This window comes from Cervus canadensis, chromosome 8 (assembly GCF_019320065.1).
Source record: "Cervus canadensis isolate Bull #8, Minnesota chromosome 8, ASM1932006v1, whole genome shotgun sequence".
Taxonomy (NCBI): Eukaryota; Metazoa; Chordata; class Mammalia; order Artiodactyla; family Cervidae; genus Cervus; species Cervus canadensis.
In genome coordinates this window covers 16,581,934-16,609,130 of record NC_057393.1, presented here as the reverse complement: position 1 = coordinate 16,609,130, position 27,197 = coordinate 16,581,934, and the positions used below count along the sequence as shown (strand labels likewise).

The 27,197-nt window shown below is 41.4% G+C and overlaps 1 protein-coding gene across 22 annotated transcripts in view; it reads right to left on the bottom strand.

Annotated features, from left to right (window-relative positions):
* The window catches only part of ABLIM1 (actin binding LIM protein 1), a 327,992-nt gene that overhangs the window by 53,667 nt on the left and 247,128 nt on the right, over positions 1–27,197 (bottom strand). For all 22 annotated transcript variants that reach the window (XM_043475365.1, XM_043475370.1, XM_043475360.1 and 19 more), the window contains one exon: positions 6,901–6,988. In XM_043475365.1, coding sequence (XP_043331300.1) covers positions 6,901–6,988 — 88 coding nt within the window. The remainder of the gene's footprint in view (positions 1–6,900; positions 6,989–27,197) is intronic.

Genomic DNA, 27,197 nt, shown 5'->3' with positions numbered 1-27,197 from the left:
AAGGTTGTATAAACATGAACCCAAAACAACAAAGTAAATGGCAACGGGACCATACCTATCAATAATTACCTTAAATGTAAATGGGTTGAATGCCCCAACCAAAAGACAAAGACTGGCTGAATGGATAAAAAAACAAGACCCCTATATATGCCGTCTACAAGAGACCCACCTCAAAACAAGAGACACATACAGACTAAAAGTGAAGGGCTGGAAAAAATATTTCATGCAAATGGAGACCAAAAGAAAGCAGGAGTCGCAATACTCATATCAGATAAAATAGACTTTCAAATAAAGGATGTGAAAAGAGACAAAGAAGGACACTACATAATGATCAAAGGATCAACCCAAAGAAAGAAGATATAACAATTTAAATAATATAATATGCACCCAACTAAGGAGGCACCGCAATATGTACGGGCAAACCAAAACCGAGTATGAAAGAGAAATTAATAGTAACACATAAAGTGGGAGACTAATACCCCACTCACAACTATGGATAGATCAACTAAACAGAATTAACAAGAAACACAAACTTTAAATGACACAAAAATGGACCAGCTAGACCTAATTGATATCTATAGGACATTTCACCCCAAAACAATCAACTTCACCTTTTTCTCAAGTGCACACGGAACCTTCTCCAGAATAGATCACATCCTGGCCATAAATCTAGTCTTGGAAAATTCAAAAAAATTGAAATCATTCCAGTCATCTTTTCTGACCACAGTGCAGTAAGATTAGATCTCAATTACAGGAAAAAAATTGTTAAAAATTCAAACACCTGGAGGCAAAATAACACGCTTCTGAATAACCAACAAATCATAGAAGAAATCAAAAAAGAAATCAAAATATGTATAGAAATGAATGAAAATGAAAACACAAGAACCCAAAACCTATGGGACACTGTAAAAGCAGTGATAAGGGGAAGGTTCATAGCATTACAGGCTTACATCAAGAAACAAGAAAGCCAAATAAATAACCCAAACCCTACACCTAAAAGCAATTAGGAGGAAGAAATGAAGAACCCAAGGTTAGCAGAAGGAAAGAAAAATCTTAAAAATTAAGGCAGAAATACATGCAAAAGAATAAAAGAGACCATAGCAAAAATCAACAAAGCTAAAAGCTGGTTTTTTGAAAAAATAAACAAAATTGACAAACCATTAGCAAGACTCATTAAGAAACAAAGAGAGGAGAACCAAATTAACAAAATTAGAAATGAAAATGGAGAGATCACAACAGACAACACTGAAATACAAAGGATCATAAGAGACTACTACCAGCAGCTCTATGCCAATAAAATGGACAACTTGGATGAATGGACAAATTCTTAGAAAAGTATAACTTTCCAAAACTGAACCAGGAAGAAATAGAAGATCCTAACAGACCCATCACAAGCAAGGAAATCGAAACTGTAATCAAAAATCTTCCAGCAAACAAAAGCCCAGGACCAGATGGCTTCACAGCTGAATTCTACCAAAAATTTAGAGAAGAGCTAACACCTATCTTATTCAAACTCTTTCAGAAAATTGCAGATGAAGGTCAAACTCCAAACTCATTCTATGGGCCACCATCACCGCTAATTCCAACCCTGAACCAAAAGATGCCACAAAAAAAGAAACTACAGGCCATATCACTGATGACATAGATGCAAAAATCCTTACAAAATTCTAGCAAACAGAATCCAACAACCTATTAAAAAAATCATACATCATGACCAAGTGGGCTTTATCCCAGGAATGCAAGGATTCTTTAATATCCGCAATCAATCAATGTAATACACCACATTAACAAATTGAAAGATAAAAACCATATGATTATCTCAATAGATGCAGAGAAAGCCTTTGACAAAATTCAACACTCATTTATGATTAAAACTCCCCAAAAAGCAGGAATAGAAGGAACATACCTCAACATAATAAAAGCTACATATGACAAACCCACAGCAAGCATCACCCTCAATGGTGAAAAATTGAAAGCATTTCCCCTGAAATCAGGAACAAGACAAGGGTGCCCACTCTCACCACTACTGTTCAACATAGTGTTGGAAGTTTTGGCCACAGCAATCAGAGCAGAAAAAGAAGTAAAAGGAATCCAGATAGGAAAAGAAGAAGTGAAACTCTCACTGTTTGCAGAGGACATGATCCTCTACATAGAAAACCCTAAAGACTCTACAAGAAAATCTACGAACTAATCAATGAATAGTAAAAGTTGCAGGATATAAAATTAAACACACAGAAACCCTTGCATTCCTAAACAATGAAAAAAAACAGAAAGAGAATTAAGGAACAAATACCCATCAACCATTGCAACAAAAAAGAATAAATACTTAGGAGTATCTACTAAAGAAACCAAAGACCTTTACATAGAAACTATATAAACACTAGAATGAAAGAATCAAAAAGAGGACACAAACAGATGGAGAAACATACCATGCTCATGGATTGGAAGAATCAATATTGTCAAAATGGCTATTCTACCCAAAGCAATCTATAGATTCAAAGCAATCCCTATCAAGCTACCAACGGTATTTTTCACAGACCAAAGAATTTTCATAGACCAAAGAATTTCACAATTTGTATGGAAATACAAAAAACCTCGAATAGCCAAAGTAATCCTGAGAAAGAAGAATGGAACTGGAGGAATCAACCTGCCTGACTTCAGACTCTACTACAAAGCCACAGTCATCAAGACAGTATGGTACTGGCACAAAGACAGAAATATAGATCAATGGACCAGAATAGAAAGCCCAGAGATAAATCCACGAACCTATGGACACCTTATCTTCGACAAAGGAGGCAAGGATATACAATGGAAAAAAGACCACCTCTTCAACAAGTGGTGCTGGGGAAACTGGTCAACCACTGTAAAAGAATGAAACTAGAACACTTTCTAACACCATACACAAAAATAAACTCAAAATGGATTAAAGATCTAAATGTAAGACCAGAAACTATAAAACTCCTAGAGGAGAACATAGGCAAAACACTCTCCGACATAAATCACAGCAAGATCCTCTATGACCCACCTCCCAGAATATTGGAAATAAAAGCAAAACTAAACAAATGGGATCTAATGAAACTTAAAAGCTTTGCACTACAAAAGAAACTATAAGTAAGGTGAAAAGACAGCCGTCAGATTGGGAGAAAATAATAGCAAATGAAGAAACAGACGAAGGATTAATCTCAAAAATATACAAGCAAACTCCTGCAGCTCAATTCCAGAAAAATAAATGACCCAATCAAAAAATGGGCCAAAGAACTAAACAGACATTTCTCCAAAGAAGACATACAGATGGCTAACAAACACATGAAAAGATGCTCAACATCACTCATTATCAGAGAAATGCAATCAAAACCACAATGAGGTACCACTACACGCCAGTCAGGATGGCTGCTATCCAGAAGTCTACAAGCAATAAATGCTGGAGAGGGGGTGGAGAAAAGGGAACCCTCTTAATGTTTGGGGGAATGCAAACTAGTACAGCCACTATGGAAAACAGTGTTGGAAGATTCCTTAAAAAACTGGAATAGAACTTGCCTATGAACCCAGCCAATACCACTTCTGGCATACACACTGAGGAAACCGAAATCTGAAAGAGACACGTGCACCCCAATGTTCATCGCAGCACTGTTTATAATAGCCAGGACATGGAAGCAACCTAGATGCCCATCCGCAGATGAATGGATAAGGAAGCTGTGGTACATATACACCATGGAATTTTACTCAGCCGTCAAAAAGAATTCATTTGAACCAGTCCTAATGAGATGGATGAAACTGGAGCCCCTTATACAGAGTGAAGTAACCCAGAAAGATAAAGAACATTACAGCATACTAACACATATATATGGAATTTAGAAAGATGGTAATGATAACCCTATATGCAAAACGGAAAAAGAGACACAGAAATACAGAACAGACTTTTGAACTCTGTGGGAGAAGGTGAGGGTGGGATATTTCAAAAGAACAGCATGTATACTATCTATGGTGAAACAGATCACCAGCCCAGGTGGGATGCATGAGACAAGTGCTCGGGCCTGGTGCACTGGGAAGACCCAGAGGAATCGGGTGGAGAGGGAGGTGGGAGGGGGGATCGGGATGGGGAATAAGTGTAAATCTATGGCTGATTCATATCAATGTATGACAAAACCCACTGAAATGTTGTGAAGTAATTAGCCTCCAACTAATAAAAAAATTAAAAAAAAAAAAAAAGGTCTTCACTTTTAAACTAGTGAAGTTACTACTAAAGTGTTGTTTTCTGGTCCTGGGTCAATGCCCCACTTCATAGGAATTTAAGGCGCTTTCTTGGATGGTACCAGTATCACAGAACTAAGCAAAACACTTATATCCAATAGAAAGCTCTTTTCTTATAAGAATTCAGTGCCTGCCTATGTGATTTTTTTTTTTTCCCCTAGGTATACAATGTATGTAATTCATGGCTAAGGTCTATATGTAAGTCCTATGTTCACGCAAGAATGTGTTCAAATGTGGGAATGGTGGAAGAATTTGAAGAGGGACTTTAAAAGACTTAAGCAAATAGTTACTAAGTTGAAAGCAATTTTTTTGCCTAAACTTGTAAATTTATTCCACTTTCAAAATGATAGCCAATGCCAATGATGCTCATTTGGCACATTCTTCTCAGTTATGGTCACTAAACTATATCCTGAGTTAAGATGAAAATAATGTAGCTTTCAGGTTTAAAATGGCTACCTTTAAATTGTTAAAAGTCATGAGGTTGTGCAGGACAATGTCAATGATATAAATTTAATAAGAGTCTCTGTATGAATATTTTATGTTTTACATTTCACTGTTGAACTCTTTCTCTCCTGAAAAGCTATCAAATTAAAATAACTCTTGAATTATTTTACACCACTGAGCTAAAAATACTATTAAATTGATGACAGTGTAAATACATTTTATATCAGAATAATACTTTAATCCCTATTTAGCAGTCATTTCTATCTCGCTTAACCCAGGGCCAAAAAATCAAACCAAAGCCAGACAGACACATAGTCCACTTAGCACTGGCTTTTACTCTGAGGCTGGCTTCAAAGCACAGAAATCCTCTTAATGTGGAGAGCTGGGGGGAGGTAGGGTGGGCAACAGGGCTGGAAGCAGGAGCAGGGTGCACTGTAGAGGTTCTACTGAATGGACATCCTGGCCCAGAACACTAGGGGTGTACAAGGCATGGAACTGTCCTCCAGAGGTCAGACACACAGGGAATGTGAGCCAGAGAGAACATGAGATGCTGGGGAAGATGAAACTGCTCATTGTTCAAGGATGTGCCGAGAGCACACACAAAGAACTCCAAAGCCCAACTCCAGGAGAGATTTACAATGATGCTCGAATTTGGAACGTAGCCCAAATTACCAGGGTTGTTTATCTGTAGCATGAATGTGCTATACTCACGTACAGCCTGAAATCACCCTCTTCACTCAGCTTGCAGAACTATGTGAACATACAGAGGTGCACCCAGAGCCCTGAGTCTCAGTTCTCAGCAGACACTCTTGGGGTGACGAACACTCTTGGGTCTTTGATGGTGAGTGGTGTAACTGACACATTCGGATCTAAAACACAGCCTAGAGACCAACTGAAGAATAAATCTGCTCCATGCTGAACATGTAAAGTGACACCTGTCTATTGCTCCCAAGGATTCACAGTTTATCCTGGGGGAAAACGTGTCATATAAAGCCCATATGAGGCCACAGATTTGGGGCTTGTCACTTGCCTTCATCAGGCCCTTTAAAATTCAGTGAGATTTTCCACTGTAATTTTTTCAGAGAAATCATTCTAAAGCTAAAAAGGATGTCTGGGTTGTCAATTTCTCATACAGCTAGCGTTCTTTAAGGGGAGAGTAGCCAAAGCTTTGATCTAATATTCAAGAATCATTTCTGGAGACTTTTCTTAGTTTCGTAAAAACAAAAATCAAGAGCAAAGCAAACCATTCATTAAAACTACACATAGTGTTACGTGCAGAGATGAAGAAATGACATGCAAAGGCCGATGAGAACCAGTAATTAGCAAAGTGAACAAGCAATAGCTCTTATATTCTTGCTAATTTTGCTGATCAGCCCTTGTCTATTTAATGACTCTTTCCTGCTAAAAATAGTAAAATGCTCACACAGATGGTACTGTTTGACTGGAGGAGACTCCTTCCCTAAAACTCTCAGAAAAGCTTCAGAATTTTAGAGGAGATAAAAGCTAATCATAGCTGTACTCTGGGAAAATTTCTCAAAATTATTTTCATTAAAAAAAATTGAATGGCCCTCTGGTAATGAGCACTTCCTTGGCACCAGAAACTTCTCAATTTCTCTGTCAGGAACTTTGGGTGTGTTCTCTCTCACTTCTGTCCTTCTCTCTTTCACTATGACAGCTATCTCATCTTCATGGGATGAAGTACATCTGTGATGTAATTCACCAAGTATGATATTTTCTTCTTCCTAAAAGCCTGGATAAGAGCATACTGGGAGGCCCCCCAAAATCCTTCTCCCAGGATAGTGAAGTGAGAAAAAACCAAGTATTATAACCATCCAGTATGTAACATTTCTAGACATTCATTTCCTCTTTTGATCTTTTGTTTCCCAAGCATATTCCTGGGGGTTGGGTGGGAGGCCTAGCTGATCTTTCCTCTTGCCTTATCTCCATGGCATCAAACATCAAGTTCAATCCATCCATCCATAAGCAATCCACTTGTTTGTTAACAGCCTCAGGGGCTCACTGCCAGCATGTCAACTGCCTGGCTGATTAATACTAACTGATGAGGTCACACTTGGCTACATCCATTTGGGATCTGGGTAGCCTTGCAGCTAATGAAATGCCTCCTTCTCCTAAAAACAAACAAATATAGCATGGTTTTCTCTCCCCGGGTGGGGAGAGGTTATTGCATTCCCCAGACCACCTTACCTTGAAGATACATTTCCTCTCCTTCTGTGAACATTTGGTTGCATCTGCTGCATCGTGCACAACTCGGGTGGTAATGTTTGTCACCCGCCTGCAAGAGAAGAGGTAGGAAATGTTCAGTCTATTGCTGGGCACTGTTCCCAACCTCTTCTGTGGACATCGCAATTTGAGGGAAAGAGAAAAAGCTAAGGCAGGAAAGATACTTGTCCGACTGACCAAACTTCTCATTCAATAGCCCTAGAAGCTAAAGCCGATGGCATTGGCCCCATGAGGGGCTCAAAGATCAGTGCTCGTGTTTGCCACGTGGGGCTGCCTCGCCTCTTGGGGTTTCTGGCATCCAGTTGTATCTTGGCTTAGGCTCTCCTGGAGAGTTGCCAATTACACACCACATGCCTGACATGAGTCCACTCCATCTCCCCAAAAACTTCACCTCAAAAACATTAACATCCAAATTGATGTTGGAGGCCAATGTTGGTTTGTACTAAAGCCATAGAAAGAAAGGATCCTATTTAGCAGGTCCTTACTTTTCTAGCTAAACAGTATGAAAATAATATAATCTACCCTGCTTACATCAAGATGAGAAAACCACAGTAAAAGATATCATCCACTACTTTTTAATTTCGGAAAGAGCCCAAACCTGCTTCTCTGCTGCTTATAATAATCTTCCGCCAATGCCTCATTTTAATTGCTTTCTGAAGAAGGCATTTTAGTGAGGCGGCTCTGCATTATTCATGGACATGTCACTTTCTTAAATATGACAGATGCCATCATAGCAGGTGTTGACTTCCCCAAAGCGAAATGTCACTGGACGCAGGGACAATTCTCTAGACAGGTGCCAAGTTACATTAGAGTCATGCTCCAAATACATGCCTGACAAAATGAAATCCTTTCGTTCATAGATTCAGCAAAAAGTCTCACCACCTAAAAATTATCAAATGTACTCTGCAATTAAATCATGTCATCAGTCAACCGTGAAAACACTTCTTTTGCATTAACTGTGCGCAAGGCAGTGCTGAGAGCCTAGAGTTAGAAATGGCTTCACCCTGTGCCTGCGTGAAATCTCCACAGGAAGTCAGAGGTCAGGTGGTGATTCGCTTCTCACACCCTCCTGTACAAACTATGAAACCACTTGGTCACTGGAGTGTGAAATGGTGGTCAGCGACTCAAGATAACCCAGTGGGGAAAAAAAGTTGAAGTTATTTAAAACTAGAAGCCAGGAATGAAATCTTTTCAGTGGTGCCTGCCAGAAAGTTCCAGAAGTGGAATTTTGTTCTTATCCATACAGCATTATTTATTTATCTGGGGGGGAGGGGTATAGGATATGTTAACACAAAGTGGCTCTTTGCCTTAGGCCAGCCAGGGTCCAATGCGAGCGAAGCAAAGAAGAGAGCAAATATTACTCAGTGCTAACCACTGTTGAGTCAGCTGGGAGATTAATGCTGGGAGATCAAAACTGGGAGGTCCCAGGCAGTGAGGACCATCTCTGAATTCTCAAGGAAAACGTAGAGGAAACAATGAAGGCCCCTTGACAGGAGTCTGGTGTAGTCTGCAGTGAAAGGCACCCCACTCAGTAAGCTAGCAATAGAAATTTCTGCACGATGATAAACTGGATCCACCATATTTAGTGCTTCAATGTTAGAGACATTCTCATTAAAGATAGGAAGCAGGCAGAGATGTACACTTTCACCAATGTTTTTCTTCACTGTTTTTCCTAGCCAATGTGATAGATCAAGAACAAGAAATAAGCACAAAGGTCACTAATAAAAGAGTTCAGTCAAGTAGCTAGGTAAAAATTTAACACATATGTAAAAACCAAAAGTTTTTCTATTCATTAGCAATACAAATTAAGTCTAGGTGATGACAAAACAGGTTCCCATTTGTAAACAAATGTTTCAATGCAAGATCTACACAAGGAAAACAGTTGAATTTAACTGATGGAAGACTTAAATAGAGACATGTGGTATTTATGGAAGGAAAAAATAAATATCGTGAAGTTGCCAAATTATCTAAAATGAGCCTATGAATGCAACAAGTTCTCAATCAAAATACAAACAGGAGTTTCTTTTATGTAAACTGACAAGCCAATTTTATAAGTTTACATGGAAGACAAAAATGCAGAAAAATATAAAAGATTATTATCCAAAATACACAACAAGCATCTACAATGAAAACTAAATGGCAATACAGGCAAAAGGCAACTTCTGGAGGAAATGTAGATTACCCTGAAAGTAAAGAATTAGCTCAACCCCATCAGGAATCATGGAAACACAATTTAGAAAAAGAGTATTGTTCTTCAAAAAACTGGCAAAGATGAAAAGAAGACTAAGGTGAGGGACCTCACTGGTGGTCCAGTGGCTGAGAATCCACCTGCCAATGCAGGGGACACAGGTTCAATCCCTGGTTTGAGAAGATTCCACGTGCTATGGGGCAACTAAGCCTGTGCGCGGCAACCACGGCAGCCCATGTGTTCCAGAGCCCACGCTCTGCAACAAGGGAAGCCACCGCGATGAAAAGCCTGTGCACCCCAGCTAGAGAGTAGCCCACACTCGCTGCAACTAGAGAAAGTCTGCGCGTAGCAACAAAACCCCAGTGTAGCCAAAAATAAATAAATAATTCAATTAAAAAAAGACTAATGTGAATCAGGCCCTCTCACATACTGTCAGTGAGCAAAATTCTTTTTGGAAAGCAATACTTATTTAATGTGTGCGCACTACTCCCTGATGAACAATTCCACTTGGTAAAGCCACTCTACAGAAATTCTCACACCTGTGTCCAAAAGTATTAAGGATATTTGGTGTTGGATTATTTACAACGGCAAAGAACAAGGAAACAGAAGCCTTGATAAGAAAGTGGTGAAACAAAATATTGACTCATATGCAGCCACTAAAAGGATGAAGTAAACCTACATATACTTACATGGAAAGAGTTCAAACTAATATTAGTAAGAGGAAAAACTCAAACAGAAAAACAATACCTATGATACGGCCACATACAGTTGTGGTCAAAAGTGTGGAGATACTGGGTAAGCCTGACTGGACTGAAATCCAGTTTCAGCACTATGTGGTCCTATGAAGGTGACACTCTCTCTAACCTTAACTTCCACACGTGTAAAATGGGTAAAATAATAGCATTTATCTCATGGAGCCGATGAGAGAGGACTAGTATATTTCCTGGCATGCCCCACCTTTGCCAACACTGACCACCAGTCCTATAAGTCAGGCACTGTTACGATTGTTTAAGCCTAAGAAGACACACACACACACATATATATTTATTTACATTGATTTTATATGTGTGTCCTGTCCAGAGAGAAGGTGGGGACAATGCATGCCAATTAGTTTTCTGTGGTTCCTTGTGGAGAAAGAGGAAAAGAGTAGAGGTGGGAACCTAACAACTTTCTTTATATGTTTCTGTATTGCTTTGATCTTTTACAAGAATTCATTTTTATGTTACTGTGTAATAAGGAAATAAAAACCAAGAAGAAAAGAGTCCATTGTCTCTTGGAGTCATTATGTGATCTTGGGCAAACCACAGACTCTTGGAAAATCGACTGTAGAGATGATGAAGTTGATAGAGACGCGACAATAAAAGTGAACATTTTTATTGTGATGATTCTGTGTCAGTCACTGTTCTCCATACTTCATAAACATTCAGGCATCTGTTTCACAAGAACCTCTTGAGGTTATTATTTCCTACTCACCAGATAAGAAAGCTGAGGCTTAGAGAGGTTTAGTAAACTTGTCTCTGGTCACACAACTAGAAAGTGGTAAGGGGCATGGTGTGAACCCAGGTGGTCTGACTCTGGAGCGTGAGTCCCTAACTAGTATCATAGCTAGTCACCATAGAGTACCTCACTGCTGTATCTACCTCACAGGGATGCTGGGTGAACGATCAAATGACATTTTGACAATGCTGTGATGTACTGCATACAACAATAATAGGAAAACAACATAATAAGCCTCTGAACAGAGGTGGTTCCAGGACCACACACATAAAGAAGCCTTGCTAATGCAGTCTGGGGTGCTGATAAAAGGCTCTATGGATGCCACCCTTTCCCAGGGACAGGCACGGGGGGGTAGCTATCACATGACCTATCACACAGGATGGGTGGGAGGTTCGGCCAGGGCCCCTGCGGCAGGGCTCTGCTCTGCAAGTCATGAGTAAAAGCACAGCTGAGAAACACTGCCAACGTAACTCCAGGGGCATCGGTCTTGACCTGTGTACTTGCTTCATCCCATGATGCTCAACCTGTCAAGAAATACAGTGAGCCAGGATCGAAGGGCAGTTACACAGCTGTTCAAAAGTCTGTGCCGCAGTGCAAGCTTGGGGGTGGGGTGGGGGAGGGCACAGGGTCTAGGGCTCAAGATAAGGGAGCCCCCCCACCCCCACATGTGTTTCACTTCTTCTTACATGACAGTTCTCAGACAAGCCCTATGTCAGGGCCAGGAAAAGTACCAGAGTTGAACACAGACAGGGTTATATGCAAACTTAACAAAAAAAAAAAAAAAACCACAGATGTAGCTGAATCCAAAACATTTAAATCAGAGTCATTTTTAGAAGAAGGAAAAGTATTTCAGACAATGAGCAAAATGAGTCTAAACAGCACTCACAGAAGAATGAAGAGGAACACACATTCATGTGGAGAGGAAGCTGTTGACTGCAAACTTTTAAAGCAGTGTGGGCTTTGTTGTGACAGGTGACTCCATAAATGATGGTTACCAAGTACCTGACCCCAGGCTCACATCCTCCAACTCCAGCTCTGCCCCAGCCTGACAGACCAGATGTGTCTTTGGGACTTCCTACAGTCCTGTGGTGAATGGGGACTCTCCATCCATCTCTGTAGTTAAAAAACTACAACCTTATTTCTTTATTGTCATGCATTCAAGATGCATATGTTAAAAAGTCCACATTCGGACTGGCACTAATCTCCATGGACCATAAATGATTTGTATATTTAGTTAAGTTTTATAAAAGCACCTGCATACACAAAGTGCTAGAAACTGCTTGCCTTTAATAGCGCTGATTAAGTCACGCTTCTCTAAATTGAGGTATAAACTTTATCATACAGGCAAGAATTCCATCTGGGGAAACACCATCTGCTACAAGGCAGAATTCAATGCAAGGCACCAAATTTGTGAAACTGACTGTAAGAGCAGAGAGGAGCTCAGAGCTCCTCATGGACACTGGGTTCAGGAAAAGGGCTACAAGATTCAGAATTAGGAGACTGGGGTATCATTTCTTTAGTTCTTATTCATGAGACCTCAATTATATCACTACTTACCGTCTCCAAGGCCCTGGCCCTTCCTCTGTAGAAAGTGAAGGGCTGGACTAGACAATTTCAAGTCCCACCCTGCTGTAAGATTCTATGATTCTGTGTAAAATCGCACCCCTCTCCAAGCTCATATGGCAGTGTTAACAGAAAAGCAATTTGGGTAGAGAAAGGACATTCTTGATGGCAGAGATTGGAAATGAACCAAAGACCCCATAGTGTCTGAAAGCCAGGAGGAGTTCTGGTACCCTAAGCCCTGTGCTGGGATAACAGACCACTGTGGGTAGAAAAGAGAACTGTGATTACAGACCCCATCCTTGGACAGATAATTCTCTTAGCTCCGGGGTGGCTAACTGTCCTTTTCAGTTTCTCTCCCTCCCCGCCCCCCACCCCCCACCGTTTCTCTTGTAGTACTTTACTCCTGATACAGCTCAGGAGATATGGAACAGGGTCCTTGAAGTCAGCCTTCAGCCATTTATAGCTCAGACCACGCCTCCTTCCCCAAAGGACTTCCGGATGCTTATCAGAGAAGGCTGTGATCTGAAAACAATGAAACAAAAGCCTCAGAGGAAAAGAAAAATCAAAAGGTTTCACTCTCAGGCCAACATGTTGGCTGGGATGCGAGCTTCTCAGTAGACGAGGACAAAAGAGAAAATGGGCCACTTTGGTCTCACTGGGTTAAAAAATGGCCACATACAATTGTCACTAGAGAGGCAAGGTTTCCTGATTCTAAATTAGTCACAAGCTGTGAACCTCAACCATGGGCTATGGTTCCATACGGGCTTGCTCTGTTTTAGGAGTGGTTCCCAGTGAGACCTGTCACTCAGCCCTGTGTTCTTTTACAACCTTGCTCTTCGAACAATGAAAAAGCTCAGAGAAATGAAAACTCAGAGCAAACAATTTCTCCAAAGCTCCCAGTGCTTCCACAAAGCAGAGCTGGGCTGTGAGTCCTGACTGCCTGACTCCAGGCCTCCTCTTGCATAAACTGCTTCCAAAAAGCCCCAACGGAATTCTCACAGGGGGAACCTCAGTTCTGGAGCAGCTAGCCAACTTCCACACTGATTTCACTGATGGCTGGAAACATCCAAGTAGTTTTTCTTCTATAAAGCCTTGGGAAAAACGGAGAGTGTAGACTAAAGGTCACTGAATGAAGTCATTTTCATAGAAGTTAAACTATCAAGGTCTAGGGTGGTATACCTTTTTAAAAAAGATCTAACTTGATTCAGAGATGGTGTTCAGAATACCCAAAAGAAAAAACAAATTGCTTTCCTGTCCCTGCATGCTAAGTCACTTCAGTTGTGCCTGACTCTCTGCGACTCTATGGACCATAGCCTGCCAGGCTCCTCTGTCCATGGGATTCTCCAGGCAAGAATACTGGAGTGAGTTGCCATTTCCTCCTCCAGGGAATCTTCCTGATCCAGGGATCAAACCTGTGTCTCTTACAGCTCCTGCGGTGGCAGGCAGGTTCTTTACCACCAGCGCCACTTGGGAAGCCCCTGAGACTGTTGCAAATATGGTTCTGGTTGATGATGCTTTCAGATTAAGGACACACAAACACTTGGAGGTCAGTGTGTTGGCCTAGATCAAGGGTTTCCTAACTTTACTGCACATAAGCAACAACCAAGAGACTCTTAAAAAATGGGTTCAATGGCCCTAGGGTGGGGCACAGAGATCAGCTTCTTCTTTTTATTTTGTAAGCACTGACATAAGTTTATACAGATCATCATGAACTGGGGAAACCTGATGGTAGATGAAGAAGCCAAAGGTAGTAACAAGGACGTTGCTTCCCTGGCAGGTGTATGGGTGGGGACAGAGGCAGAACCACACTAGTTCCCGGTATTGCTCCTGTAGAAAGGCAAGGCGGGGCTGACTCAGCCTTCTTTGCATTTGCTGCTTTTTCCCTTGAAGTGGGAGAGGTTTCCAATGCAACCGGACTAGCTTGATCTCGAAGACACTACTCACCTGTTCCGGAAGGCTGTTTTTCCTGATTCAGCATGCTGGTTGGGCAGGATAATGAGGGTGTGCCTTGGCCCAAAGTTTGGATCCTGGGCAAAGATGAATAAATCAGTCTGCCCAGGCAGCTTGCATGAAGCCCAGAGGCCTCTCTGTAAGTCTGCAAAGCCACTCTGCACAGAGACTAGCATCCTGCCGCCCTACTCCCCACCAACTACAGCCCCAACAGTGGTCCCTGCTCCAAGTACCAGGGGAGGGTTCCCCAGAGAAGATGCACAGAATGGTGTGAAGAGATATCCACAAGTGCACTCCAATGCTCTGGTTACCTCTGACCAGCTCAAAATATAAAAGAATAAAAAGGCTGCAACATCCCAGTGGAAATACATATTGGCTTTTTGCAAATGATTGCTTCGGTCTTTATCTCCTTCTAGATAGCTCCTTGGAAGATCTTATCTCCTTCAAGGAGATCAAAGCAGTCAATCCTAAAGGAAATCAGTCCTGAATACTCATTGGAAGGACTGATACTGAAGTGGAATCTCCAATACTTTGGCCACCTGATGCCAAGAACTGACTCATTGGAAAAGGCCTTGATGCTGGGTAAGATTGAAGGCAGGAGGAGAAGTGGGCGACCAAGGATGACATGGTTGGATGGCATCACTGATTCGATGGACATGAGTTTGAGTAAGCTCCAGGAGCTGGATGGACAGGGAAGCCTGGTGTACTGCAGCCTATGGGATTGCAAAGAGTCGGATACAACCAAGTGACTGAACTGAACTATCTCCTTCTAAGGAACTCAGTACAAAAATTTCTAAGTAGTCTTTGCAGTTTAACAGTACAAGATAAATGTTATCTTTAGATGTGTATATTCCCGTAAGATCTAACCAGTCTCTTTAAATTGATCAACAGGTTCAGTGTAATCGCTACCAAAATCCCAGCCAGATTATTTGTACATTGGGAAGCTGATCCTAAAATGTACATGGTGATGCAAAGGACCTTGGAGAGTTAACAATGTTGGAAAAAGAACAGGATAATGGTAGATTTCAAAACTTATAAAGCTACAAGTAATCAAGATGGCATGGTATCAGCACTGGGATAGACATAAAAGTCAATGTAACAGAAGAGACAATTCCAAAATAAACCCACATATTTATGGTCAACTGATTTCCAATAAAGTACCATGGCACTTTGATAGGGAAGGGATGGTTTTTTCTAATAAATATTGATGGAACAATTGAATATATATGTCCCATCAAATCCCTACCTTACATCATACACAAAAATTAGCTTCTACTGGATTACAGACCTACATATAAAAGCTAAAACTATAAAACCACTAGACAAAAACATGAAATCCTTGTGACTGTGGGTCAGGCAAAGATTTCTTAGACATTATACGAAAGCACAATTATTAATCAGATGTTGTCAAGATTAAAACCTTTTTCACTTCAAAAGACATCAAGAAAATGGAAAGACCTGCCACAGACTGGAAGAAATTTCTGCAAATCATATTTCTAAAAAAGGAATAGCATCCAGAATATATAAAGAACTACTAAAGTGCAATAATAAGAGGCTGAGCAACTCAGTTAAAAAGTGGGCAAAAGATTTAAATAACACTTCACCAAAGAAGATAGATGAGTGTGACACATGAAAATATTTTAAACATCATCTGTCAAGCTAATAAAATTAAAGCCTCAATGAGATACTACAAGGCAATGAGCCAACGAAAAAGCAATGGCTATAATGGAAAAGACTGACTATCGCACATGTTAGGAGGATATGAAGAAAGTGGGATCCTCACTGATGGCAAGGGGAGAGTGAAAAACAGTACAGCTTCTTTGGAAACTTCTTTGGCAGTTTCTCAAATAGCTGCACATAAATCTACCAAGTGATCCAGAACTTCCACTCCTAGGTTTCCAACTAAAAGAAATGGTAACTTATGTCCACACAAATTCTTATATGCAAAAGTTCACAGCGGTGTTCTTCATAACAGTCCCAAACTGGAAATAATCTAAATGACTCTCCACTAAAACAGATAAACAAAATGTGGAACATTCACAAAACAGAATACTGCAAAGTTACTACTTTTAACTAAAAGAGACAAACTGCTGATGCATGCAACAACATAGATGACCCTCAATAACATGATGCTCAGTGAAAGAAGCCAGACAGGGAAGACTACATATTGCATGATTCCATTTTCTATGAAATCTCCAGAAAAGGCAATAAGAGAGACATGAAGTAGATTGGTGGTTGCTGGGAAGGGGGATGGAATAAGACTGTGAGCAAGATTGATTGCAAAGTCAAACTGAGGTGACGAAAAAGTTATAAAACTGCACTGTGGTGATGGCTGCAAAAATGCTTAAATGTAATAAAAATAAGCTGTATACTCACAATGGGTGAATTGTATGGTATGTAAACTATTCTTTAATAAAGAGACAAGACAATTAAAAAACAAAGAAAACATTGATGGGTGGGGTAAAGACCTAATGGGAAGACCCACTATTCACTTCAATGAATGAATGCATTCATTCCTTTTGGGGGGGTCCAGATTCCTTTGGAAAGTTATTGAAAAAATAAAGATTTTTTTTTTTTTTTTTGGCAGAAGAAAATATACCGGTATATGTGTGCAGTGTTGAACTGACAGCAGTTGTCCAAAGACTTGAACATTTTCAAAAGGATTAGAAAACAATGGTCTAATCTGCTAATCAAATCGTCATTTCTCTTTCTTCAGAGGGATCACTATTCTTCTGTACAAGAAGAGAGACAGAACTGCAGAGAGATTGAGGAACTTGCCCAGGACTGCACGAGAAGTCAGAATAAAAACCTGGGCTATAACACTGACCTTAGTGTCGCTACTGGATCTCTCTCGGGCTGGTTCTTTGGCTATGTACTTTCATGCACAGTATTTAATTGCAGTTTTCTCTAAAATTTTGAAATGGGTGACATCGTTCTTGTTTTATAGTGATGAAACCAAGACTCAGAGGCCAAATGACTTGCTGGGTCAAAATCAAGGTCACACAGCTAAGTGTCATGACTAGGAAACATCCCAGGTCCTTGGACACGAGTTCAATTCTCTTGTACCAATATTGCCACATCACAGATACACTGCTTCTCTTGTTTCAGAAATCCTAGGCAACTAGAAAAATAACACATGTATGACACAAAAAGTTGGTCAAGATGATTGAGACTGTTTTGTTAACATGTGTTGTAGAAATTTTGCCAAATTTCAAGGCAGAGCAAATAACAACACTGAAGGCGAAACATAAATCGGAAACACAAGGATCTCCGCATTTGAAACTGACCTCGTCTCCCTGGTATTCCTGGAGCCCTGGGCTTGGACTGTCCCACGTGTCCCACTTTGCCTCCTACTGTTATGGCGGGGCTATCTGTCCCATCCCACTGCCCACCCATGAAGTGGAAGGAGATGGGCTCTGGAGCCGAGAGAACCCAGGGTCTGCATTCCAACTTTGCAAACGATGTGGCCTTGGGCTCTTTTGGGGATTTATTTCTCCATCTGTAAAAACTGGTATAAGAAAACCTGCTATGGAGGATTGTTATGAAAATTAAACATGCCTATGTGCTAAATCACTTCAGTTGTGTCCAACTCTTTGTGACCCCATGGACTGTAGCCCGCCAGGCTCCTATGTCCATGGGATTTTCCAGGCAAGAATACTGGAGTGGGTGGCCATGCTCTGCTCCAGGGGATCTTCCTGCCCCAGGGATCAAACCCACATCTGTGGCTCCTGCATTGCAGACCCATCCTTTACCACTGAGCCACTGGGAAGCCCAAAGGCAAGTTCAGTTCATACCAAAGGAAGTATCTGGTACCCAGTGCAGGGGAGCTTGCTGCTTCTCTTTCACGTTAGATTCTACATCCCTTTACAGATGTGGTCTACACCCATGTCATCAGAACTCTAGGATCTCTCTTGCTTTCCATAGAGCAAGTTCTCTAGGAATGGCAGGTGAATTAATAGGCCAACAGAAGCCCTTATTCCCAAACCCCTAGATGGATGAACAACTGTCTCCTGAATAATTATGGCCAAAATAGAAGTAAGGGGTGAACTTCTGTGCCCCAGCTGTCATGTCGGTACTTACTTGTTTCCAGACACTACGCTAAGCAGCTCACAAACCACATCCCACCTGACTCCCTGCAATCCCGTGAGGTAGGTATTATGTCATTTAACAGATGAGGAAATTAAAGCTTCGAAAGATCAAGAAATTACCCAAGGTTACTCAGTTAGCAAGGGATGGAATCGTAGTCTGAACTCTGGTCTGTCCAAGCCCAGACTGCACTCAACACCACCAGGTCCTCCAGCCACCCACTGCTTAGCAGCTCCATTCATGAGGGGAGACCCTCGCTGAGACCAACCCTAAAGAGGCGTATTTCCTATGACTGTGCAGCATTATCTTCCAGCTTTTCATTTTTTTAAGAATAAATATAAAGGTTTCTTGTACCAAATCAAAGTCTTCATATTTTACAGTTTGCTAAGTCTCAAGGAAGACTACACCATTTAAGACCTTAACAAAGATCTTACTTTCACGATCCCTCCCACCTCCAACTATTCAAATTGTGTGTTCAAATGTTATAAAACAAAACAAAAAACCCAAACCACGGATAACACCAAGTCCTTCAAAGACAACTCTCCCAAAGTTACTTCTTGACGTAGGTGATCTTCGTGGCATGGGCAGTGTGATCCTAAAGGCTTGTGAAGCAGCCCTGGCAGCTCCAGCCTGCCTGTCATTTTCAAATCTAGGAACAGCCATATCATGTGTCCCAGGTACTAAGTGTACTTCCTTAAAACCAGGAACTGACTGATCCAAGTGGCATGGATTAAAATCATCTCACTAGTCTCTCTGATAAGTTATTAAGGAATACAGCACAGTTTAGAGGTTAACCAGGGACCCGAGGATTTGGGGTTGAATTTCCTTGGATATTAGCTGAACTTGGAATTCCCTGACCAAGTGTTTTGTTTGTGTCATTACAGTCTCTCTTACAGTTTGGCTTTTCTTTTGTCAGCAAAAATACCACGCATTTTACATATTATATCACAGCATTCTCCCTTACAAGGTAGGCAAAAAGTCCTGAATGCACTTTCTTCCCTCCTTCTTTGGAGCAAGAAAGAGGTATGCTGTATTTTTCTTCTTTTAAGTATACTTCTTTGTTGACGTAGAACATATACTGAGAAAAACACACAAATCATACATTTCCAGCTCAGTGAATTGTCATAAATGTGACACAACCTATAACTAGCACCCAAACCAGGTAAGAGAACATTATCTGTACCCAGAAGCCCCTCCATGCCTTTTTCCAGCAACTGACTTCTAATCACTACGTCAACTTCTAACTTTTACCTCTCTTTGAAATTTACACAAGTGGAAGCAGATATGACTGGTTTCTCTTAGTAGACAAGGGCTTCCCTGGTGGCTTGGATGGTAAAGAATCTGCTTGCTATGGGAGAGACCCAGGTTCGATCCTTGGGTCAGGAAGATCCCCTGGAGAAGAAAATGGCAACCCAGTCCAGTATTCTTGCCTGGAGAATTCCATGGACAGAGGAGCTTGGCAGGCTACAGTCCAGAGAGGTTGCAAGGAGTTGGACACGACTGAGCGACTAACGTTTTCACTTTTCTCTTAATCAACACCATGAGAATTATTCACAATGCTGTATGTCCTTGTACTTCACCACGTCTCATGACTGTACAGTATTCTGTTGGGTAATTATACTACTTCTTATTATCCATTTCATTCTTTTTTTTTTGGCCACACCCTGTGGCTTGTGGGATCTTAGTTCCCCAACCAGGGATCAAACCCAGGCCCACAGTGGTGAAAGCACAGAATCCTAACTACTGGACCACCAGGGAATTTCCTATCCATTCCACTATTGATGACCAGGCTGGTAGCTTTTAAATGTTGGCTGTTTTGAACTGTGTTGCTATGAAAATTCCTGCTATGTCTTTTTGGTGAATTACATACACATTTCAGTTGTACGTATACATAAAAGTAGATATATGACAAGGTCATTGGGAATGTTTATGTTCAGATTGAGGCCTGCCAAACAGTTATCCCAAATGGCTTTTGCCTTTTATTACAATTTTAATCTGAGAGGAATTTGAAGGAATTAAATAAGAAGAATCAAATTAAGAGTGCTTTACTGACTAGATTCCCAAAGTGTTTTTCTAACCTCTGTGAAGTGAATGATTTTTTTTTTTAATAAAATGGTTTCTCAGTAAAAGCTCTGCAGTTTAATCTCATCAGGTATCCATTATTCTGGGACCTCCAGAGTGCCACTGAAAAATTTCCAATTCTCCTTTTATCCTCGTCTTTCTGTTGATAGAATCCTTTGAACTGATGGAGAGACGTGGATGAAATGCAAATAGCCCTCATGTTTAATTCTGAAATTGACTCAGAATCAGCAGGTGATGGCTGACACTACCTAGATCTCTCTGCATAAGTCTTTGTCATGAAGCTTCAAAAGTGACTTCTAGTTAGGACCAAGGTCCACTGGAAAAGGTCAAAAAAGAATCAGGATTGGAAGGTTGAGGACTTTGGTGGCCACTAAAAGATTTCACTTTTCCTCTTGTGACTGAGCTTAAACATTTCATATCAACTGTTTTTTACTGTTATCTTTTGCATTTGTTTTGTAATTGAATGTTAGTATCTTCCCATTTAATCCATCCAGTGATTTGGGGGCACACTTCTGCCTATATATGGGCTAAGAAAAGTCTTCAAGGTTATAGAACTAGGGCTCAATCAAGAGTTTTAGTTAAGTTCATTCTCCCTTTCCCCCACATCCAGCTACACGTCAAGGGTCAGAAAGAGTAGAAATTACTTTGGTGACTTGGACAGCTTAAAAATAATAAGCATTGTCTTTCCTTCTTCCATAAATTCTCATGAGGGAGTACAGCAGCTAACCACCCAGGAAAGATCCAAGGGAATCTTTGAAGACTATCCCTTGTACAACAATAACTCACTTTGGGCAATAACTGTAGAAACTGTAGACAAGAAAAGGATCTTCCGTTCCTGGGGTTTCATCAGAAGTCAGTTGGGTAGGGTCCATTGGCTTGTTTTAGACATTGGGTTGCCCCAGTTCCTGAATGTGCAATGTCAGGCCTGGTGAAAGGTGGACCTTTGAGAAATCTGTCCAGTTGAACCCTCCACTGAACTTTCAGAATGACTGGATGCACTGGGACCTAATTGTTCATTTCCCCCAATACTATGCACTTTCTGAAAAGGTTAAAATGGTGGAAAAGCACTGATTCTGCCTAGTGTACAGGACTGCTATGTAAGTAAAAGAGATGTTAATTACAATAAATTCACCTTGAGTAATATGATACAGGGAGACAATGAACTAGGTTGCAAAACCCCAGCTGAATCTAGGCCATAGACCTGAGAAAGACAGACTTGGAATCCAAAGAGATATTCCTGCGAATATTGAGAAGAATACCAGGTCAGCTGTTGCTTTGCAGGTGGTAACAACTATTAGCATAATTCCAGGGAAGGAACAATAAGAAACTCTTCATGCTTCTGGTTTAATGCAACCTGTTTTTCAAACACAGACACCATCCTACAGTCCATGTCAAAGGTTTGACATCTTTTCCTTTCTTAACACCAGGAGATAAATATTTGCCGTCAAGTTCAACATTCTTGAAAGTTAATCCCAATAGGATAATTCTCTCTTGTGCAAGGGCAAACACTTAATGGTTTCTTATTACTCATGATCTCATTCCTGGTCTCCTTACCAACCCAAGAGCATGTTGGAGTCAGAAATGCACAATAACAGCAATCCAAGGGTCTCGTCACTGCCAGATGCTCCAGGGGAAGCAAGGATCAATATATGTCCTGGCAGCCAAATAGCACAAGTACATGCTCAGGAGAGAGGGGATGGGAAAGAGCATGCAGCTCCCCTTTATTTATTACCTTAGTAATGACTTTGTAACTTGTAGGAAACATATAGAAAGCAGGGCTTTTTAAAATTAAAAATATTTAAGCTTGTTAAACAGTGTACAGGAAATGTCTTCCAACTCCATAAGATTCCAGTTCGTCAGCTGCTTTTCTTCATCAAGTTGCTATCTCTAAAGTAAATTCCAGTTCTGTGATTTTCACCCTTCTCCAGAAATTACAAACATTTCTCTATCCCATCCTTTTTCCTTCCTTGATATTTCTAGTTTAACATAACTCATAAAGGACTTCACGAGAGTCGGAAAAGACACAGGGCCTTGTACATAGCCCTTGCCTTGCCATGGGGTCTTGGGTGATCCTAACAAGTTATTTCCACTAAAACCATGCCTCTGAGTTATCACCTCTTTTAGAGATGGGTCAGCTCTGGGTTGTCTACAGCCCACTATCAGACTAAAAATATTTTTTCTTCCCCAGGGTTAGAGAAGTCGTCAGGGTGGGAACCAATACCAAAGCAGTCAGAAAAACACAGCTTGCTTTTAAAAACATCCTTGTCTGATTTCCTCTCCCATTGTGGCTGGACTTTACCTCCTTTAACAAACAACTAAGCCTTTCAGCCCAGAATCTGTAAGGCCCAGCCTCTTACCATTTCCCTGGGAGTGGAGGGGAGGGGTGCTCTGACCATCACTGAGTATCAGGGCTAACAGTCAGTAGGAAAAACAGAGGGTAAATTAAATTCTAAGACGGAGGGGGAGATGTATGAAAGCACACAGGAGCCTAGGTTTAACAAGACCCAAATCAAAATCCATTTCAAGCAAAGCGAATGCCCTTGGATGACAACCAAAACATTTCTGTATCCTGCAGAGAGAAATGCAATTCACATTCCATACTCTACACCCTGGGTGGGTGCCTGCCCCGTCCCTGGTCCTTTGGATTCCTCTAGAAGGGCAAGCCTCGAGGCTGGAGCCAGGATAAGCAGGCGGTGCTGGGCGCCCTGCCAGTCGTACCTGCCGCCCCTCCCACCCACCACATCGGGTCACAGAGGGTCCTGGCAGAGGGGAGCCAGTGACCTTGACGGGGCTGGACGCTGGGACCCAAGAGACAGCCTGAGCCACAGACATCAAAGCGACTCTGTGCGGTCACACAGTCTAATCTTCCGAGTATCAGACTGTGCAACCTGAGTCCATGTTAAGCCTGTACTTTTCCCCAGGGCAGCAGACCAGCCTGAGTTCTGAGGTCGAGTCATCCAAGTGCTCCTTAGCAAAGCCCACTGAACTCAGTCACAGCCAGCTGGCTCCTTTGACAAGAGACAGACAGACAGACAGACAGGAAAAGCCCAGCTGCCAAGGCAATGTGGCCACACTACAGAAAAATGCTGGTCAGTTCTCCTTCCTCACCACGGAGCAGCTGGATCAGAGGTCCTTTACTGAGTGAAGGATGTCTAAATGCCAGGTGCATTTTTATTGAACACCACATGGATCACAGTCCTCCCCGGACAAGAAGTCCTTAAAGTCATCCCATTACCTACTGATGAAAGGAGATCCAACCGATCCATCCTAAAAGAGATCAGTCCTGAGTGTTCATTGGAAGGACTGATGTTGAAGCTGAAACTCCAAAACTTTGGCCACCTGATGCGAAGAGCTGACTTGTTGGAAAAGACCCTAATACTGGGAAAGATTGAAGGCGGGAGAAGGGGACAGAGGATGAGATGTTTGGATGGCATCACCAACTCAATGGAGATGAGTTTGAGTAAACTCCAGGAGTTGGTGATACACAGGGAGGCCTGGCGTGCTCAGCAGTCCATGGGGTTGCAAAGAGTCGGACACGACTGAGAGACTGAACTGAACTAATGAAAGGTGAATTCCTACCCCTGGCATTCAACAGCCTCCACTATGTGGTCTCAACCTACCTGTTCAGCTTTAAAAAATTACAGGGGCCCCTCGAGAGAGAGAGGTGGAATAGGTGTGAGAGGACTAGGGCACCAGCAGTTTTAACCAGCTCCCCTTGTGATTCTCCACTGCAGCCCAGACTGAGAACTGCCAGCCTAGAGTGAGTCTTTTCCAACTCTCCAGATTTAGGCATTCATTCCCTTTGACCTGTGTTTATCTCTTGTCCCAAATATATACTCCTTAAATGTTGATATAAAGTAGGCACCATTTATCCAAAGCAATAAATAACTGCTGTTTCCTCAACAAGTTTTCCCACTACTTTTCACTTCTCAGAAAAAAGAACACTGTCTTACTCATTTTTGTATTTCCAGAGTCTCACAGGTGTTGAGCAGATAGGTATTTTTCATAAAAATAGTCTGCTTTATATTAAAAAAAAATACAATGCTCCAAGCACTAGGCCAAAAGCTGCCTTCTCTAGGGATCTTTTTTTTATCATTTTTACCTGGGTAGTACCCAGGCCTCATCTGTACTTAAATAAATAGCATTTACTTATCCCATTCATGTAGTGCCTCAAGTTTGTAGATATTTATGTGTTTTCAAACTTCCACTTTTAGATTTTACGAAGGCAGGGACTGTGTCTCTTATCATTGCATATTATAATGATAATTATATACTCAGCTAGTAAGTATAAGCATTAAATGCTAAATTCTTGTTTAAAGAATGAATTATATATCAAACTAGTAGACCCAAAATGTGTTAGTAAGTACAGTGCTGAAAAAAATGATAATGCTCTAGAGCAAGGACAGAATACATTTCTGAGAGCAAACTTACATTAGGATTTTATTCTATCCTATGTTTTCCTTTTTAAAATTTTTTTAATCCTTCATCTCCTTCTAGAAGAGTCCTGTTTTCTGAAATTTTGCTCCTAGTACATTTCCTGGCAAAGAGGAATTCTACTTCTTTCAGTATAAAACAAATAGGTTACCTGCCAAAAATACTCCCAACTCTCAACAGAAAAACCAACTGTCTAGATTCCCCAGTATCATAAAGTTTAAAGGCCTCCCTTTCCTAAGGGACCAAACAGTTGTCCCTCTGCCACTCTCTCCAAGGTGAACACGGTGGCATCACTTCCTTATCAACAAGCTATCTTAGGTGCACAGATGCGCTCTCAGCATCCTCCTGGACAGACTGGTCCAGGCGTGCCCCATCCAAGGCAAACCAACGGCCTTCTGTCCAACTCGGGCAGGAAAGCTGCTCCCACTTCCTCGCTGCAGGCCAGCCATGATGAGCACAAGATGAATTCGGTTTGTAAACCTTGCAGGGGTACTTATTCAAAAAATAATGAGTCTATTAAATGCTGGAGCCAGAACAAAATGCTGTTTTCTCCTATGCCTAAAGCAGGCCCGAATTAGTTTCTGGAGAAAGGAAATATGTTCTGCCCCAATGTAATGCACACATGCTGATCACCTGGTATAAAGTGACGTCAGGTTGTGTCTTCCAGGGCCAGGGGCCTGCCTGCATGAGGCCAAGAGCTTTTAGGCAGCAGCCTAGTTCATTTCTGCATGCCCAGTTTGTGCAAATAGTAAGTGCTCAAGAAACATTAACTCAATCAAAGACTGTGCCCTGGGATCAAGGGGAGGGGACAGTGGTTAATGATGATTCAAGGAGTCAGAGAAGATGTCACTGAATATGGCCCTGTAAATGGAGATTAGAAAGATAAGCAGAATCTCCTTTTCATTTTTACATGTACCAACACTCAAGACTTTTCCCATCACTCACATTGTAGCCAAGAACATATCCACCTAGAGCACTCCATTCACCTGCCCTTTTCCCCAGCACACAAAAGCAAATCCAGAGAACCAGATGTTTCTTTACCTTGAGTTACTTTTCTATGTAACGGCCATGTACTGGGTTGGCCAAAAAGTTCACTTGGGCCTTTCCACAGCATCTTTTGGACAACCCCAAAAGAACTTTTTGGGCAATCCAACATAATGATCAGCTGAAATTTCATTTCTTACCTCTTATACATTTAACTGAAAGATGGGATAAATTTAGAGAACAAAAATCAAGGAGGGACTAGAACGAGAAGAGACAAGAATATTGGTTCTTCACTGCAGAAAAGCACTGATCTTAGAAAAATGTGTTTCAAACATCCCAACCACGTGACAGAATAGCTCAGAACAGGAAGAAACTAGCTTTACTTCAGTGACAGCCAGGATTCTACCACCTCTTAAATCAAGCAAAAATAATTATCGTTCACACACATGTTCACACACACACACACACACACACACACACAAAGCCACTGGCAGGCAACATCCGACAGTAATGATTTCACACTCAATTTATCCAGAGCTGGCTTATACCACATCACAGCAATTTCACCGGGTCAACTTGCTTTAGTTCACCTCTTCCTAAAGTAATGACCACCAATAAAATTCCAACTCAGCCTGCAGCACTAGTAGGCTTAGAGTCCATGTGACTGTAAAGTCCTTCACCAATTCTGGTGACTGGTGAGAGCAAAGGGCGTCCCTCATTAACCAGAAATGAAAGAACAGCTAAATGGTTCTTAGCATTCCTGTCTAGTCCAGACAGTGCAGACATAAATGATTTTTTTCACGAAAGGTGATGAACTCAGTGCTACCAAAAATATATCCTTTACCAAAGAGATGGTGGGGATTCGTACCATGGCAGTCTAGTCAGAATCTAATTGGCTACTGAGATCTGCCAAGTTTAGGTCATGTTTCAAATTTCCAAGACAGGGAGGTTCTTGAAAATGTCATCACAAGGCCTGAAAAGTTTTCTAACACTGAATCTCCTGCATTGCAGGCAGATTCTTTACTGTCTGGGCCACCAGAGAAGCCCTCTTTCAAACACTGCTATCCCTCAAATGACGGTACTGTGCCTGGCCTCTAGGCTGTATGGGTGTCTTCTTGGAGCACCCACAGATTAATTATCTCAAGTGGTTTGCTCGATGCTACACAAGAGACTCGGAGAATAGAAAGTTATTTTCCAATATTAGTTAGAAGCAAACGTAACTAAGGCATGAAACAGACATTCTGAATTATGAGCTGTTTGGATAATTTATGCAGTCATTCCCTTGAATTATTTTTATAGTTGAACTAGAATCCTACCTTCTCAGCAGAGAGTGCATAAAAACATGTACAAAAAGGCATTCAAAGTACAGGAAACAGGCTTCCCTTGGGCCATTTAGTGGAGTTTAAATTTATTTATACACTAGTGAATTTGAGCAAATTCTGGGAGACAGTGGAGGACAGAGGAGCCTGGCGTGCTG